A 17,167-nucleotide genomic window follows, 5' to 3' on the forward strand; every position below is an offset into this window, starting at 1 on the left:
TTATTGACAATAGTCAAGATATGGAATCAACCTCAGGGTCTATCCGTAGATGAATGGATAAGAAGAGGTGCCACGTGTCTCCCCTCACCCTTCCTCTTGCCCTTCCCCTCCCACAGGCCTCTCCTGTTGGGCCTGAGGGAACCTACAGGACAGATGTGGGGGGAGCTCCTGGCTTCTCCCACAGAAGGGTGACAAGAGGCCCTCACTTCTTGGTCTAACCGGCTGACCAAGCATCCCCCAAACTCTTCTAAGTCTCTTGACATCAGCTTCTCGGTCAGGGAAACTGGGGGGACCCCCAAACCCCACAGGGAGAGGATCTGGTGGGGAGTCTTCTAGCAGGCTCAGCCCTGGGGTAATGTGTCAGGGTAGAGTTTGTACTGGTGCTATTAAGAACTGTATCCAGTCTATCCCATTCACTGGTTCTCTTTTTTCTTTTTTTAAGGATTTTATTTATCTATTTTAGAGGCAGAGGGAGAGAGAGAATCTCAAGCAGACTCCGTGCTGAACACAGAGCCTGATGGAGGGCTCGATCTCACGACCCTGAGATCATAACCTGAGCTGAAATCAAGAGTCAGACACTAGCTGACTGAGTCACCCAGGTGCCCCTGGTGCTCTTTTACCTGAATTTGGCTAAGTTCTAGCAGAGGAATATAATTCCCCCACTGGTTCCTTCTGGATCAAGCCCCTGAGCCAAGGGTCTGCAGTCCCTTCCTGAGATCTGCTCCCCACCACATCTCAGAGCAGAGGAGAGGAAGACCACACAGTACTGGCCTGCGAGGGTCTATAAAGCAGGAGATGCCTTCATACCAAATTTGACAAGGCCCAGCAGAGCTGAAGCACACATTGGCTCCTATCGATTTCAAGGTCAGTGTCCATTGGTGTTTAGGAAAGCCGTGTGCTGGGCAGAGCCCTGGGCTGAAAGCCAGGAGCTATGGGCTCCAGGTCCAGCCCTGCAGGATGATATGAAACAAATGGCTTCCTCTCTCTGGGCCTCACTTTCCTCTTCTGTACAATGGGTGGCTGGACAGGGTGAGTCCTGAATCCCAGCAGGGGAACCTTCATCTCAGCCAAGTCTGGGACGCAGCCATGGCAAGACCACAGAACTGGGAAGCCTCAGAGTCCTTGGCTGCTGCTAACTTCAGGGGTCTGTCCTGCCCTGCGGCCCACTGAGGCCTCACCGTGCTTGGGCCTCAGCTCAGAATCAGAATGGGGGACTCTTAGGGTCCTTCTGAATAAAATAGGACAGTCACCACACTGTGGAAATGATGAGTTTGATGCCAGTAAGGAGGAACAGCCAAGGATATGGTCGGGGAAGAGCTAAAAGTGACTAAAAATAGGTTGACATTTGGTGAGGAGGATGGGAGGCCTGATGAGGAGGGCACTGGGGGTGAGTGAAACAGCCTTGGGGCTGTTCTCAGCAGGATCCAGGGCTGGTCACACCTCTTACCAACTCCTTCCCCCAGCTGCATGTGTTGGGGGGTGGGGCAGGGAGGGGTGTGCACTTGCCGGGCCTACACATGTACTCTTTCTTGTTGTGGGGGGGGGGGGGGTGACCCTGAGCCCTCACTGGAGAGCAAACTCCAGTTGTACCAAACTGGATTAGCGTTATCAGCCCCTGGGGGTCCTAGAACATGACCCTAAAGTCCCATTTCCAGCTGTCCCCCTGAGCCTCAGCCTTCTTGTTCTGCCGGACTCAGGGTTTGTGTGAGCCTTTTAGCTCGTTCAGGCAAAATATCCTGAGGATCTTTTTAGTGCTGTTTGGTTGATGTTGATGTCATGACCAGGGTCTGAGTTAAAGGATTTGCTCTGAGGATGTGGTGAGTGACACCGGTGACAGACACAGAAGTGCACAGAATTGCACGTATTCAAGGCTTCTGGGAGACCCTGTCCCACCTGGTGGCTTGTCCTCCTCTGCCCCACCCCCACCCTGCCCCGCCCCCTTACAAGTGCTGGCGGGTTGGTGGCAGGTGGGCTTCAAGACCCCAGGCCTGGAGAGCAGAGGGGAGCTGCTGGGAAGATGTATGGGGCCGAAGGGCATTCCTGGCGGTGGGGCGGGTGGGAGCGGGCCTTGGGGCTGACTCTGGAGTTGGGGTGCTAGAATCTAGGCTGTGCCTGGGCAAGCCTGTATCCAAGCACAGCAGGCAGAAGGGGCCCTTGCATCTGTGAGGAGCAGAGAAGGTTGGGAGCCCTCTCCCTGCCTGCCCCGAGCCTTCCAGAAGAGCCACCTCCTGCTGCTAGCTGGGTCCTCCAGCTCTGTCCAGAGTGGGCCCTGTGTCCCAAGTGCGTGGGAGCTGGCAGCCTTGTAGCCACTTCCTGCCAAGTGCAGGTGACACCTCCCTCCTCCCTCTGTGCACATGCCTTTGTAGGCGTGTGGTGGGAGGAAGTAGGGGTGCCAGTCCTCTTTCTGGTGATGCACATCCTTGGAGGGAAGGACTCAGGGTTCCAGGAGTGCAGTCCAGGCCCCTGTCATACGTGGCTTGGAGCCCTGACCTCCCGTCTGCTGCAAACAATAACTAAAGGCTCATTTAGGGTGGCCAGATGACCCGATTGGCCAAGGAATGAGGGGTTTCCTGGGACAAGGGACATACAGTGCTAAAATCAGAATGCTGGGCAAACTAGGATGATTGGTTACATTATTTCTAACTTTTCTTGGAAATAATTTTTAAAGATTTATTTTTTTCACTTGAGAAAGAGCGAGCAGGGGGGGACACTGGGAGAGGGAGAGAGAAACCTCAGCAGATTCCTCGCTGAGCTCTGAGCCCGACAAGTGGCTCACTGTGGGGCTGGATCCCACTATCATGAGATCATGACCTGAGCTGAAACCAGGAGCTGGAAGATCAACGACGGCACCACCGAGGGGCACCTTGAAAGTATTTTTTAAAGCAGAGGCAAACTTGGCAAGCCAGACCTGCATTTTGTAATTATTCCTATTTATAAGTATTTATAATTACTCTTAAGTTTTATAGTTATTTGATATTAAATAATTTGATTGTATGCTGGCTTTATTTCAGAGTACATAAGCAAAATCTATATGGAAAAATTTCACGTATTCAAGCCAGTTCTGAAGTTAAGAGATGATTGAGTCTGTGTGTGGGATCCTGGTATGTGGACATAATGACCCCAAGAATCCCTTTTCCGTTCTTCTGATAAAAGCACATTTGGGGCTCTCCGTTTGGGAGATGGAGGGGAGGCCTATCCAGGGTTATATCCTCTTCTGCCTCCTGCACTGAGTCCCTTGTGTCTTTAGATTAGGGAAACAGTATCTCCTCCAGGACACCTCTAAGATGGGAGGTACATGTCTGTGCTTTTATCTTCAGGGGTCTCCTTTAGGGACAAGAGCTCTTCCAAGTTCTTTCATCTGCTCCCATTCCCCCCACCCCCACCCCTTGTTTGAAGTCTCTTGTTGGTCCTTGACTCTGGAAGTCAACCCTGTCATACATCTACCTCCCACTCACATACCTTTGCCTTTGTGACATCCCTGCATGGGAAAAGCCTTTCCTAGTCATAGGAGCACCAACCATTGCCTACCTCATTCCATTTCAACACCAGGTAAACCAGGATGGAGGGAGAGCATTGGTTACTGTCCCTGCCTAGAGCAGGAGTAGAGGAGGTTCACTCTGTCTTCAGGCTGGGAGCGGAAAGAGGCAGCCATCCCTTCCCAGTGAGTAAGGCTGAGTGGACGGAAGGGAAAGGCAGGCAGGATGGGGGAGAGCAAGCATAGGAAGAAGCAGATGGCAAAAGGACCACAGGAAATGGAAATCATATCCTAAGTAAGTCGGGATAAGAATTCACAGATGAGCTCAATACTTGACCTTCAGGATGACCTTTTAATCCCAAACCATCCAGCTGGGAGAGGATGGGAGGAGGGTGGGAGAAACTGCTTTCCTGCCCACATAAATGAGCCTCCCAGCAAAGCACATCTTCCCTGGCTTAGCTTCTAATTTGAATTTCTCCTTTTAGAAAAGTATGAGCAATTTTATGACATATGAAATGTATAGAGGATAATAAAGTTAACATCCATAAATCCACTACTCAGAGTAAAAAATAGAACAGTGGTAACAGAGTTAAGTCCCCTTGTGTGCCCCTCGAATGGTCATTTCCCCTCTCTCCTGGGCATAACCACAATCCTGGATTTCTAGCCATCATTCCAAGGCATTTCTTTATTCTTTTTCTAAATATGTCTGTGTTTCTGAGCTCCATTTTGTATAACATTACGTGTCTTAAACTTTATATAAGTAATATCACATAATGAATATGTATTCTACAGCAAACTTAGTTGCTAGATATTACGTTTATAGAATTTGCTTATGTTGCTTAGTATAGATCTGTCTCATTCGTTTTCATAGCTGTAAAGTAGACCAAAATTTATCCACACATTTTTGTGTGATGGCCATTTAAGTTGTGTCTAAGTTTTTACAATTACTATATTTCATCAATTCTAAGGCTTACATTTTTTCACATTTAAAAATCTCTGAATTAAGAGATACTTATTAAAACCAATGACGTGTTATACTTTAATTGGCAATGTTTTCCCTTAGTGAATGATGAACCTTAGATTCAATGAAGTACATAGTAGCACTAACCCTACTGTGAATTTTCCTGTAGGTGTCATGTTTCTTCAGTGTATATAATCCCCTGGAAGTAGACACTGCTGGCTTATAATGTACATTACCACCAATTTTACTAGATATTGCCAATTGTTCCCCAGAATATTTTTACTAATTTATACTCCCATCACCATGGAAGAGGGCTCCCATTGGGGTATACCCAGGAGTATTGGCTGACTTTCTGAGTTTTGCTAATCCAATGGTATGAAATGGTATCTCATTGTGGTTTTAATGTAAATATCCCTGATTATTAGTAGTCGTGAGTATCTTCTCAAGATCGTTTACTTCCTCCCGCCGATATTCTTGGGACGTTATCAGTATACCTGTCTCAGTCCTTCTTTATCATAGGCAAACCAACGACCATCCATATTTAACAGCATACAGTAGGAATTATCAGAAGTTATAAAACTATTCATGCCCAAGTAATTCTACTCTTGGAAATGCAGACTGAGAGGGAAAAAAAATTGTTTTTTAATTTAAAAATTAAAAAATAAGCAAAAATCTTAAATTTTCCTACAAAAAATCATAACCACCAGAAAAAAATGAGATCACATACACAATAGCAAGAAAAAGGTAGTAGGTAGGGGCACCTGGGTGGCTCAGTGGGTTAAAGCCTCTGCATTCAGCTCAGGTCATGATCTCAGGGTCCTGAGATCAAGCCCCGCATCATCAGCGCATCATCGCGCTTCCTGCTCAGTGGGAGCCTGCTTCCCCCCACTACCACCTGTCTATTTGCCAACTTGTGACCTCTGCTGTCAAATAAATAAATAAAAATCTTTTAAAAAAATACATAGTAGGTAAACCTGGGGGCAAATAAATAAGAAATTTACCTGTGAAAATGGTGGCATTACAGATTAATAGGGGAAAGATGGATTTTTTTTATATTGTGTTGGAAAAAAGTGCTTTTTAAAAAAGATTTTATTTATTCATTCGACAGAGAGAGACACAGCGAGAGAGAGAACACAAGCAGGGGGAGTGGGAGAGGGAGAAGCAGGCTTCCTGTAGAGCGGGGAGCCCGATGCGGAGCTCGATCCCAGGACCCTAGGATCACAACCTGAGCTGAAGGCAGACACCTAACAACTGAACTAAAAACCTAACAACCACCCAGGTGCCCCAGAAAAAAAGTTTGTTGTTTTTTTTTTAATATTTTATTTCTTTGAGAGAGAGAGAGAGAGAGAGAGCACAAGAAGAGGGGAGGGGTAGAGGGGGAGGGAGAAGCAAGCAGACTTGGGGCAAATACCAGGACCCTGGGATCATGACCTGAGCCGAAGGCAAACGCCTAACCAACAGAGCCACCCAGGTGTGCTAGTATTATGTTGGAAAATTAAGTAGTTTCTGAAAAAAGTAACTATCTTGCCATATGGATAAAGAATAAACTGGATCCATACCTTACTCTTTCCAAAAACGAAATAAAACCCAATTAGTTATTGTTTTATCATCATTATTGAGGAAATGAGATCCAAAACTGAGATGCAATGAAGAAAATAAATTGATAATTCTGACTCTGGACACAATAAACTTCTCTGTGTCAAGACAAACACAGACAGTACTAAAAGGCTCATATGCAAAAATATTCGCCAAATGTAGGACTAAGGGCTAATTTTCGCAGTAAACAAAAAGCACTTTCAAATAAATACTAAAAAGCAAACAGTTCAGTAGAAAAATTGACAAAAGATACACACGGGCAGTTATGCCTACGTCAGTGTCTCCCCAACTACGGTCAATGCTGGAGTTACCTAGAGATCATTAAACAAGTATTGATGCCTGGCTCCTGGATATTCTGATGTACTTGGTGTGACATGTGACCTGGACCCTGGGATTTTTAAAACTTCCCTGGTGATTCCAATGTTCGACAAAGTCGGGATCACTGGACTGTGCAATAAGCCTGTAAGAGATTATCACAAATAACGAGGATGTAAATTGAAACAGCAAAGTGATGTCACTTTTCATCTATCAGATTGGCAAGGATGAGAAGTTGATAAGATTGCACATTGGTCAGGGTGTGGGGGAGACTCTACGAGACCTTGTTGATAAAATGTAAATCAGCATAAACTTTTTGGAGGATGATTTGGTAATTTTTATTAATATTTAAAATTTGCATGAACTCATACCCAGCAATTCTATTTCTAGGAATTGATTGTACAGAAACTCTTGTGCAAATCCTTGGGATATCTGATGTAGCATTATTCCTGTAACTGCCTTTCGTTTTTGTTGTTGGTTGTTAGGTTAACAGGCAATGTTGAGCTCATATTGTAAAACTTTTCTACCTATCAGCAAAAAGTAATCGTTTTTCTTTGCCATTAGGAAAAAAAAGATTTTGAAAAATGACAATTATCATCTCATCATCTAAGCGTGGTCATACCCATCAATTTTTGATGCTGTGTTACCTTAAAGCCCAGAAAACATGTCATTAATATCCAAATTACAATTCACCAAGATAAACTGAGATTTATTGTAACCTTAGCCAAATCCCAAGATCATAAAAATTTTCCTCCAATATCACAGGTGGGTAAGTATTAGAAGATAGAAGTGGTAGGAGTCGTTGGAGGACTAGCCCTATGTACTATCACATAAATCAGTAAGGACCTTCATTTTAATAGGCCATCTGATCATAAATGATGTGCTTAAGGCAGTACAAATGCATCAACTCCTCACAACCTTTGCTGAACTTGGCATTCAGCATTTAAGGTATATGTTCCCCAATAGTAAATTGTAATGTTTCTACAAACCTCTTTGTGTCCATTGTACTTGTTACAGTAATTACAGAGTTAAATAAAATGAAACCAATAAAAAAAATCCACGTTATAATGATTCCTCTCTCCTCCTTGCCAAATTGGCAGAGATTTCAGTATTTCCCCAAGATTTCTCTCCAAGCAATTCTGAGAATTTCTGGGCTGTTGTCCGTGTCCATGAGGCAGTTCGTTGTTAGTTTAACATGTTTTTGTGAGTTTAACAAGGGTTATGGTTTGGAAGTTGTTGACGGACAGAGATAGCCATCATTCCCGTCTTAATATAGCCATGACTTTTGGGTCTAAGGTGTTGCTGAGGGCAACTGGGTTACACTCTTTTTTAGGAATACTGTTGCATCCATAGATTTATGTAGGAGCAGAGAAGCCTCCTGGTGGAAAAAGGAGTTTAGGACCCTGACCCCTTCCCACTGGCATTCAAATTACAGACATGTCTATAATGAACTGAAGAGACCTCAAGAGACCAATTGAGGTCAGATGGCAGGGAAGGACACTGGGAGTCCCAGGGAGGAAACGCCCATAGAGAGGAGAGAAGGTTGGACTAGTGTCTGGGATTCAGTATTGGGGCTTAGCTTATTGCAATCTAAGCCTCTGGAATGATGCTGAAAGTTCTTTTATCAACTTGCTGCCATGGGTGTATGGCGGGGTGTGGGGACTGATTCTGTGTTTGGGGGGGGTTGAGAGCCTTATCATTACCAAGTGCTAGTTGATAATCTGGTAACTTTTCTAGGGGATTCTCCTCATTAATTCTGAGCAGGCAAGTCCATTCCTTTGCCTGGGCAAGTCAGCAGAGATACCTCTGTAGAGAAGTCCAGAGTCAGCAAAAAAGCGATATGGGAACTACCTCACCGACAAGGACAACAGCCTGGGAATTCTCTGAATTGCTTGGAGAGAAATCTTGGGGAAATACTGAAATCTCTGCCAACTCAGCAAAGAGGAGGGAGGAATCATTGTAATTTGGATATTAATGACATGTTTTCTAGGCTTTGAGGTAATATAGCATCAAACATTGACGGATATGATCACACTTAGATGGTAAGATGATAATTGTTGCCATATTAAAATACTTTTTTTTCTAATGGTAAAGGAAAACGATTACTATTTGCTGGAAAGTTTTATAATATGAGCTCAATATTGCATGCATATGTAAATAAAACTGATTTCTAAGTATCTATGTGCCTAGAAAAAAAAACTGAAAGGAACTGTCTTAAGGGTTCAAAAAGTTATCTCTAGATGATAAGATTATTGGGAATGTTTATTTTCTTTATTAAACTTTAAAAATTTTCCTAGTACCTATCCTGAACAATCTTACATGTTCTTGACAGGAAACCAATTTTTAAAAAAGACTTTATTTATTAATTTGACAAACAGATCACAAGTAGGCAGAGAGGTAGGCAGAGAGAGGAAGGGAAGCAGGCTCCCTGCTGAGCAGAGATCCTGATGTGCGGCTTGATTCCAGGACCCTGGGATCATGACCTGAGCCGAAGGCAGAGGCTTTAACCCACTGAGCCACCCAGGCGCCCCAAAAACCAATTTTTTGAAAAAGTAGTTTTGCTGGGATGCCTGGGCGGCTCTGTTGGTTAGGCGTCTATCTTCAGCTCTGGTCATGATCCCGGGGTCCTGGGATGGAGCCCTGCATTAGGCTCCCTGCTCAGCAGGGAATTTGCCTCTCCCTCTGCTACTCTCTCCCTCCCGCCCCCCACCCCTGGTCAAATAAATAAATAGAATTTTTTTTTTAATTTGACACAGAGAGAGAGAGAGATCACAAGGAGGCAGAGCAGCAGGCAGAGAGAGAGAGAAGGGGAAGCAGGCTCCCCACTGAGCAGAGAGCCTGATGTGGGGCTCGATCCCAGGACCCTGGAATCATGATCTGAGCCGAAAGCAGAGACTTAACCCACTGAGCCACCCAGGCACCCCAATAAATAGAATTTTTTAAAAGTAGCATTACTGTATGTTAAATAGATAAAGTGATTGTATACTAAGTAACTTATATGTTAAGTAAATAAGGAGACAAGGGAAGGAAAATTACTGGATTTCAAGCTTGCTCTGTGCTGTCACCATACCAGATATTTACATATGTTCATTGTAAAAAGTATGCAGGTGTATTCTCTTGGGCCTGTTCTCTGAGAGCAGCAGGAAGCATTGAGTAAGGACAAGGTCAGGGACAGATTTTTCCTCAAGTGCTCAGAGGCCCTCTCCTCCCACCTAGCAGCTGGCCTGTGGTTCACCATCTGGATCCTCCTCTTTCCCCCTGCTGGAACATCCCCAAGGGGACAAGGCAGGGAGCAAACCCAAGGCTCACTGAAAACTTGACTGGGATGCAAAACGGAGCCCAGGACAGCAGGGTCTTGGCTGGACAGCAGGGTCTTGGCACTGCCAAACGTGGAAACTAACTCAGGGTACGTAAAGTAAAGGGCTGTCAAGTACAGGAAAGGGTTAGACCGATGCTGCGTCACACCTGGCGGTGGAAATGGGCCGTTGTGGGTGGGTAGGTTTGACCTCAGGGTAAGAAAGAACTTGGTCACAGGGGAGCTGTGAAATTTGCATTGCTGGAATTATGCAAGAGGTACCTGCCTGGGAGCACAGAAGAGAATCCTCTACTATGCTGGCGATGGTTCTAGAATCCGGAACATCTGCTTCCCTTTTGAGAGTCTATTACTCCCCATCCAGACACACCCTTGATCCTGGGACCATTCGCTAACTAACCCCTTCTGCTGCTTGAAGTGTCTATGGGAGAAGCCTTCTGAAGGTCAGGCCAACTCTTGTCGCCAAACACATAAGCAGCTCCCGTGATGGGAATTTCACTGGGCAGGGAGGAGAGGATGGGACAGAGCCAGACTGGCCTGATCGGCAAGATATTATGAGACACTGGGCCTTTGGGCCCCCGTAAGTCAGACTCTGCAGATGGCCGGCTGCCCTGTCTTTCTTAGACCCAGCCCTGGAACACGCCTCCCAGGGCAACTCTGACAGACATCTGGAACCTTCGTCCTGCATGGCTCTCACCTGTCCTCTGACGCACCATCATAACGTGACACATAAGTGGCAGGTACTTATGGGGACTTCCAGTGCAGAGATGGAAGATACCGGAAACAAAACAAAACAGAAAAACAGCAACCACCACAAACCCAAGAGACCACCGACAAAACACAACAACAACAAAATTTCACAGACCAGCTGCAGACAACACCCCCACAGACAAATGTAGAGGGAAGAATAAGAGTTTTGGAGTCCACGAGGCCTGAATAAACACCTGGCCCATGACATTTACTAGCTGGGTAGCACTAGGCGATTACTTTCTCTCTCTGAGACTCATTTTCCTAATCTATAAAATGGGATTGATAGTATCTATTTCACAGGATTATTGTAAAGATACACACACACATACACACGATGGGCACGCAGAGTCTAGCATAGAATGAATCTTAATATATGGTATCTATTGCTATTTTTAATGTTTCTGCTATGAGACAAATAAATTGGGAAGGACTAACTAAAGGCAAAGAACCTAACAATCAGTTTGAGGAAGAGAAGTGAAGGAAAGCTTTGTTCGCCGATGGCAATGACAGTGAGCACTTGTTCCTGCTAGATGCTATGCTATACCGTAGATTCTGGGTGTCAAGTCAGACGTTGCACCTGCCCTTGTGGAGGGGTGAAATCCAGTTGCTAGGCAACATACAAATAAGTGAAAAGCAATTAATAATAATAAATTCTGACACGTCTGATCAAGGAAAAGCACAGGGTGCTATTAAAGATCCTAGCAGAGGATACCGGATTTCGCTCGGGGGAGGAGTCAGGGATGAGCTCTTGGAGGAAGCAGCCTTTAAGCTAAATGTAAAGAAAGATCTGAGGTAGCCCCACATGGGCTGCAGGTCCAGCATGTACAAGGTGCCGAGCAGTGGTCGAAGCTGGTGCACTTAGGAGATGAACGTGTGTATCGGGGGCATCATAAGTAGGGAGTGACAAAGTGAGAAATGCCTGGGAAGTTGGCCAAATCACATGAGGCCTTGAAGACTTGGTAAAGATTTGGTATTTTATCCTATGGGATTGGATGCCATAGACAGATGTGAAACGGAGAAGTGATGTGAAAAAGGTCACTGGCTGCCGTGTGTGGAATGGAGGGGACAAGGCTAGAGGTAGAAAGATGAGTTGCAGTGGGTCAGATGGGAAATGATGAATTGGGCCAGGGTAAGAGGCAGAGATGGAAAGAAGAGATGGGATTTGAGAGGGACTTCGGGACAGACCCAAGCAGGAGGAAGGTGAGTTAGATATGAAGGGTGGGGAAAGGACATGCAGTGGCTTCAGTCACCTGGTGGGGAAAGGTGGAACCACAGGGGAGGTCCTGAAGGGAAATCCGCCAAGTAGCAAAGTGAAGGGAAGGCGGGGAGAGACTGAGGAACTGAGCCTTGAGCTGGGCCTGGAAGGAAAAGCAGGAGGATGGAAGGGCTCTCCAGGAGGGGAAGCAGCAGAATCCAGAAGAAGTGGGAAGGAGCTTGCCTCATGCCAGGTGGGCAGCACCGAGTGAGGGAGTGAGCGAGGGAGTGAGCGAGCCCTACGAGCCCTGTGGAGCCACAGGGTGTGTGACCTGAGTAGGGGAGCAAGGGTGGGGCCTGATTTGGCCAGGTCTCTGCAGCCGCCAGGAGGCATCAGCCTTTATGTCGCAGATAGTGGGCGCTCTTACCAGCAGCCAGCCTGCCAGCGGCCCATCTCAACATCCCAGGTCTGTGCCAGACAAGACATGAGTGAGTGGCACAAAGTTTGTGCTTTTTACTGACAACCCAATCCAATGATAGTATGGGGCGTTTACAGAGCAAGTCTCTAGCGCCTGAGACCCAGACTTGTATTTTCAACTGCCCATCTGACAGCTATCTCTACTTGGGTATATATCTGGCATCTCAAATTTAAAAATGTCCAAGACAGACATCTCCAGTGCCCTCCACCCTGGACCCATTTCTACCTGGGTGCTCCCCAGCAGAGTACGGGCACTCACCCCTCCACTTATTAAGGCAAAACTGAGGAGGCATCACTGATGTCTCATTTCACATCCAAGTGACAGTCAGTCCTGTAAGTCTCACCTCCAGAAAAATCCAGAATCTGTCCACATCTATTGTCCACCGTGAGCACTGCAGTCGAGCTCCAGCTGTGTCCTGAACTACAGCAGATACCTCCTCACTTGCCCGGCTGTTTCCCCTCTTGTCTGCCAGGCAGCCCATTCTCCACAGATCAACCAAAGCAATCTGTGTGAAACACAAATCAGATAAAGCCACCCCTCCAATGAAAACACTCCGGGGCCCCCCCACTGCTTCAGAACAACACAGAAACCACCTCTATGGCATCCAAATCAGCATAAGGCTCTGACCTCGTCTTCCACCACAGACTTCTTCCTCTCTTTCCCTGCTCTCTTCTCCCCACACTGGTTTTCTGTTTCCAGAACAGATCAACCTTGTACCTGCCCCAGGGCCTTTGCACTTACAATTTACTCTCTCTTTGGAACATATTCTCGTTAGTCTTCTCATGGTTCTCATGGTCTTGGTTCAAGTGTTACCATCCTATTGCTGTCCCTCCCCTGCTGCTCTCCCTCATTATCACCTATTTTGTTCTTTTACCTATGACACAGAAATAGTTATCTATTTGCTTATTGTCTGTCTTCCCCCATTAGAATATAAGTTGGAAGAGAGCTGGATCTTGCCTGACCTGCTCAGTGCTCTATCTCCCACTCCTAGAACAACACTAGGAACACAGTGGGAGCTCAATAAATATTTGTTCAACCAATGAATAAATGCTTTGCATGTGGTTCCTGGTCTTCTTGAGATGAGAGATAAGTGACGACCTACAGGAAGAGTTACCCAAGAATGCAATGGAGGAAATGGTGACTCTGAAAACTGATTTACAGCTTATCTGATAAACTGATTTTTGCTGAAGTATTGCTGAGTGACAATATGCTTCCCAGTGATGCTGGCCTCTAAGGGGGCTCTAGAAAGACAAAGACGTGGTCCATGTGGTGGTCTTTCCAGGACCAAAACAGAGGGCAGATGAGGAGCTGTTTGAAGACTGGTGGTGGTTCCTTGTGATTCCCTCTAAATTTGTCATGTAAGTAATCAAGGACTTCTCCATCACCAAATGCACATACATCCTCCCCAGTCATATGTGACTCCCCAAAGACATACACTCCCTAACATTACCCCCCCCCCTTACGGAGCTGTGTTTCTTCTTATCCTGTTCAGATATTTCAGACGGACTTAGGGAATGACCGACTGACCAGTTTGAGGAATTCCACCGAAGTTTACAAAAACAAAGCACCTATAAAAACTCTAGAATTTCACCGCAAATCTTAATAAATCAGAGTAAAGGCCCACCATGGAATAGGGTTTATCCACTGAAGTGACAGTTGTGAGATTTAAGGACTGACTTAGAAAATATTTATGACTATAATTTTAGGTTTTCCCCTGGTATAAATATTATAAGCACCATTATGTCAAAGTTATCCAAGAAGAAAAAAGATGAAAAGGGACAGTTACTGTATTAAAGGATTGTGATGGATTTTTCCTTTATGTTTCCAAACATTTTCTGAAATGGTTATTTATATATATATATATACTCACATATATGAAAACATTAAGATTAAATACAATGTCTTTGTGTAGTTGCCTCTTTCTCAACCATGCAGCCTCATTCCTGAACCACGTCAGGTGGGGGGATGACACAGGCATAAGGGAAGAAAGAATCATAAAATCAATAATGGTCAACATTGCTCCAACTTCATACGCTCCAAGCATCTGCTAAGCACACGCTATTTACTCCTCATAATTTTTTCCCCTTGGGTGAAGAAACTCACGTCTTAAGAGGTTAGGAAGCTGGTCTAAGGTCACAGGGCTGGCAAAGGACAGAGAAAGGTATCAAACTCTAGTGTGACTCCACAGCCCATGCCCTCTGCCTCTCACCAGTGAGGACAACACTCTTACAAATACCGAACCATTACGTTTTAAAGGCCGGCTGCCTCTAAGTGTGAGTCAGGAGGTTTCTGACACCAGGGGAGGCAGGGGCTGACCTCTCTGTCAGGGCAAGAGCTGAGTGTGTCTCCTCCCACGGCAGCATATTAAGAGCAGGAGTCACCTATCAGACCACAGAGACTTCTGGAAAGGTCAGGAAGAGGGGAAGAAAGCCTGCTCACTGAGGACGGCAGGGGAGGATTATAGGATGGGTGGGAAGGGTGTGGGGCAGGGAGATGGAGGGAAGCCCTGGAATGGGCCCTCGACCACTCTTCACTTGTGACTCTGACAGAAGTCACTGGGCAGGGGTCCTAGTGATTCTGTAGGGCAGTCATCCTGGCCAAGAGGTAGAGTGGTGTCCTTGGGAGGCTTGGTCACCCCCCTCCCCCAATTGGCCCTCATTGCCTGTGTTATGGATGCTGGTTAACCACCGCAGCTATAAAAAATGGGGCCCATTGGGGCCAGGCAAGGGGACCTATGGTCAAGGCCCAGGATCCACCCACCAACCCTGGGGCCAGACAGAGGGTGAGGCAGGGACAGAGGGGTCCATAGGAAGGCAAGGGACTATGACCAGTGCTCCCTGTGAGCAAGGCCCAGGCCCACAGAAGGAAGAGGCTCTCCCCTGCAGAGCTCAGCCTGGCACCACTGATGAGACCGTGGCTGCCAGAAGGACACAGGAACGTTGCCTCCTCTCCAACTGCTGCGTGCCTCCAAGAAGCTCACACACGCAGGCAGACTGGGAGTTGGTGGGCAGATCTGGACCCACTGATAACTACCTAAAGACACTGTTCGATTTTTTTTAGCCCACTAAATTACCAATTACTTATTCAAGGTTTTCTCTTCACTGACCAATGGGGAAGGGGGTTCCTGAGGGAGGCCGATTTAGTGCATTTCCCCGCAACATTTACGACCCCGTCCGGCCACTACTATTGCCCGGTTTGAGTGCCTGCCACGTGCCACACACCCCATGACCTCCGCACCCCCTCTCCTCAGTATCATAGCAATAGAAATGCCCTCCAGCCCAGGTCTCCCGTGGACTAGCTGGGGGACCACAGCCCTCTGAGCCTCAGCCTTCTCAACAAACAGAAATGCTAATCCCTCTGCCCGCAGAGTGTCAGGCACTTAGAGTGCCCTCAGTAACAGCTGTCACCGGGTCAAGGTGGCAGGAAAGGACAGGTGAGGGAGGTGAGGGTGAAGAGATTCCTCTGGGCAGGAAAGGAATGAACAAAACCTCAACCTCTTAACTCCACAGCGATGTAGGTGATCTCGTTCGGGGTCAGCAAAGTGGGGGTTAAATTTACGGGGTAGGAGCCCTGTCCCCAGGAATGCAGACATACCTGAGCACCCCAAAGGGCCATGGGAAGCAGAGGTGGGAGACGAGGAGCTTTCCAGGTCCCGTGGATGCTCTAACTCACTGATCTTCCTTTCTGACCTGCTGTCTTCTTCAGCCTCTTACAGGCTCTAGAGGGTCATTCCGGGCGCGTCCCCCTCTCTGGGCCTCAGGACAGGCTGTATGGAGCTGGGGTTGGTCCTTCACACTGAGGCATCTCGACATCCTCGGGAAATGTCAAGGGAGTTTTGCAAAAATGTGGAACAATGCCATTGGACTCCTCGGGACGATAAATGAGCCTGATGAATTATTAAGGAGGTGAAAGATGTCAGGGCTGAGCTGAAGGACTCCCACGTCTCTGTGAATATTCAAACAACTGGACCTATTTTGGTGGAGAGAATGTTCGTGTGTTGTGTGAAAGGAAAGCAGGGAGCTAGGATGACGCTTTTGGTCAGGAGAGGCCTGCCTTTCCCAGCTGGATGCAGGCTCAGAGATGGCTGCTCACGGCTCAGCAGCTATTTTTAAACTTGTGAAACCCAGCCTGTCAGTGGGTGGAACAGGGCTGGAGGTGAGGTGACTGAGGCTGTCCTGGCTCCTGAGGGAGGAGAAGCCACTCTCTGGCTCTTAGCTGACACCCCCACATCGCTCCACTGAGCCCCCAAAATAAATACCTGGCATGGTGTTCAGGGTCCACGGAGGGGGCCCCGAGGCCAGAAGAGAATTTAAAAATTCACTCTGTCTCTCATCTGAGCTCTTCCGTTGGTTTAATACATGCTGTGTCTGGCAGCTGAGAGAGAATGCATCATAGCTCCGTAAACGCTAACCTAAAGACAAAACCCAAACACTCGGTGTTCCTGTTGACGAGGGTTTGAAACTGTCCATTCGAAGGTGCATCTTTTAGTCTCTGAGCGTGTGGGCTCTGAGTGACCCGGCATCGTCTCTAGTTGGGGACACCCCATAAGCTCCCCTGTTTCCAGTCTGTCGTTCTTGAGGCTGTAGTGTTCCAAGCGGAGACTGTCTATGACCTAAGCCGCCGGTGAATCAGAAACCCATCGGCAGCTGGACCCACATCTCACGGACCAGAGTCCTGTGAGGAAAGGGTCCTTTCCCCTGTCTGCCTTTTTCTGTAAGAAGAGTTAAGAGTAGGAGAAAGCTGAAGAGTGGCACAGTCTGGCCTCACCTCTCCCTGCCCCAGATATGCCCCTTGGCGGAAGGATTATTTTAAACTGAAGGCAACTGAAAAGAAGCAGTTACGAGAAAAGCCCTCTGCCCTCCCCCTTTTTGCCTAAAAGCGGGACAAACGTTTACAGATGTGTCTGTCCTCCCCTGGCCGCTAGCAAGGATGGAAGTTAATCAGTGGAGACAACACCTGAACCTCATCACCCCAGAGAAGCACAGAGGAACTCTCCTGACAGACTTGACTAACTAGCCACCCTAGAAATTCAAGGTCCTTTTCCCTTATCTTGTCACTTCTCTAGAAATGCATTGCTCCGGGTG

The 17,167-nt window shown here is 46.9% G+C and overlaps 1 protein-coding gene across 1 annotated transcript in view; it reads right to left on the bottom strand.

The window, feature by feature from the left end:
- PLA2G4E (phospholipase A2 group IVE) overlaps positions 1-16,009 on the bottom strand; it is a 57,843-nt gene extending 41,834 nt beyond the window's left edge. The window contains exon 1 of the mRNA XM_046007266.1: positions 15,678-16,009. Coding sequence (XP_045863222.1) covers positions 15,678-15,698 — 21 coding nt within the window. The 5' untranslated portion in view covers positions 15,699-16,009. The remainder of the gene's footprint in view (positions 1-15,677) is intronic.
- Positions 16,010-17,167: the final 1,158 nt, after the last annotated feature.

This window comes from Meles meles, chromosome 6 (assembly GCF_922984935.1).
Source record: "Meles meles chromosome 6, mMelMel3.1 paternal haplotype, whole genome shotgun sequence".
Lineage (NCBI taxonomy): Eukaryota > Metazoa > Chordata > Mammalia > Carnivora > Mustelidae > Meles > Meles meles.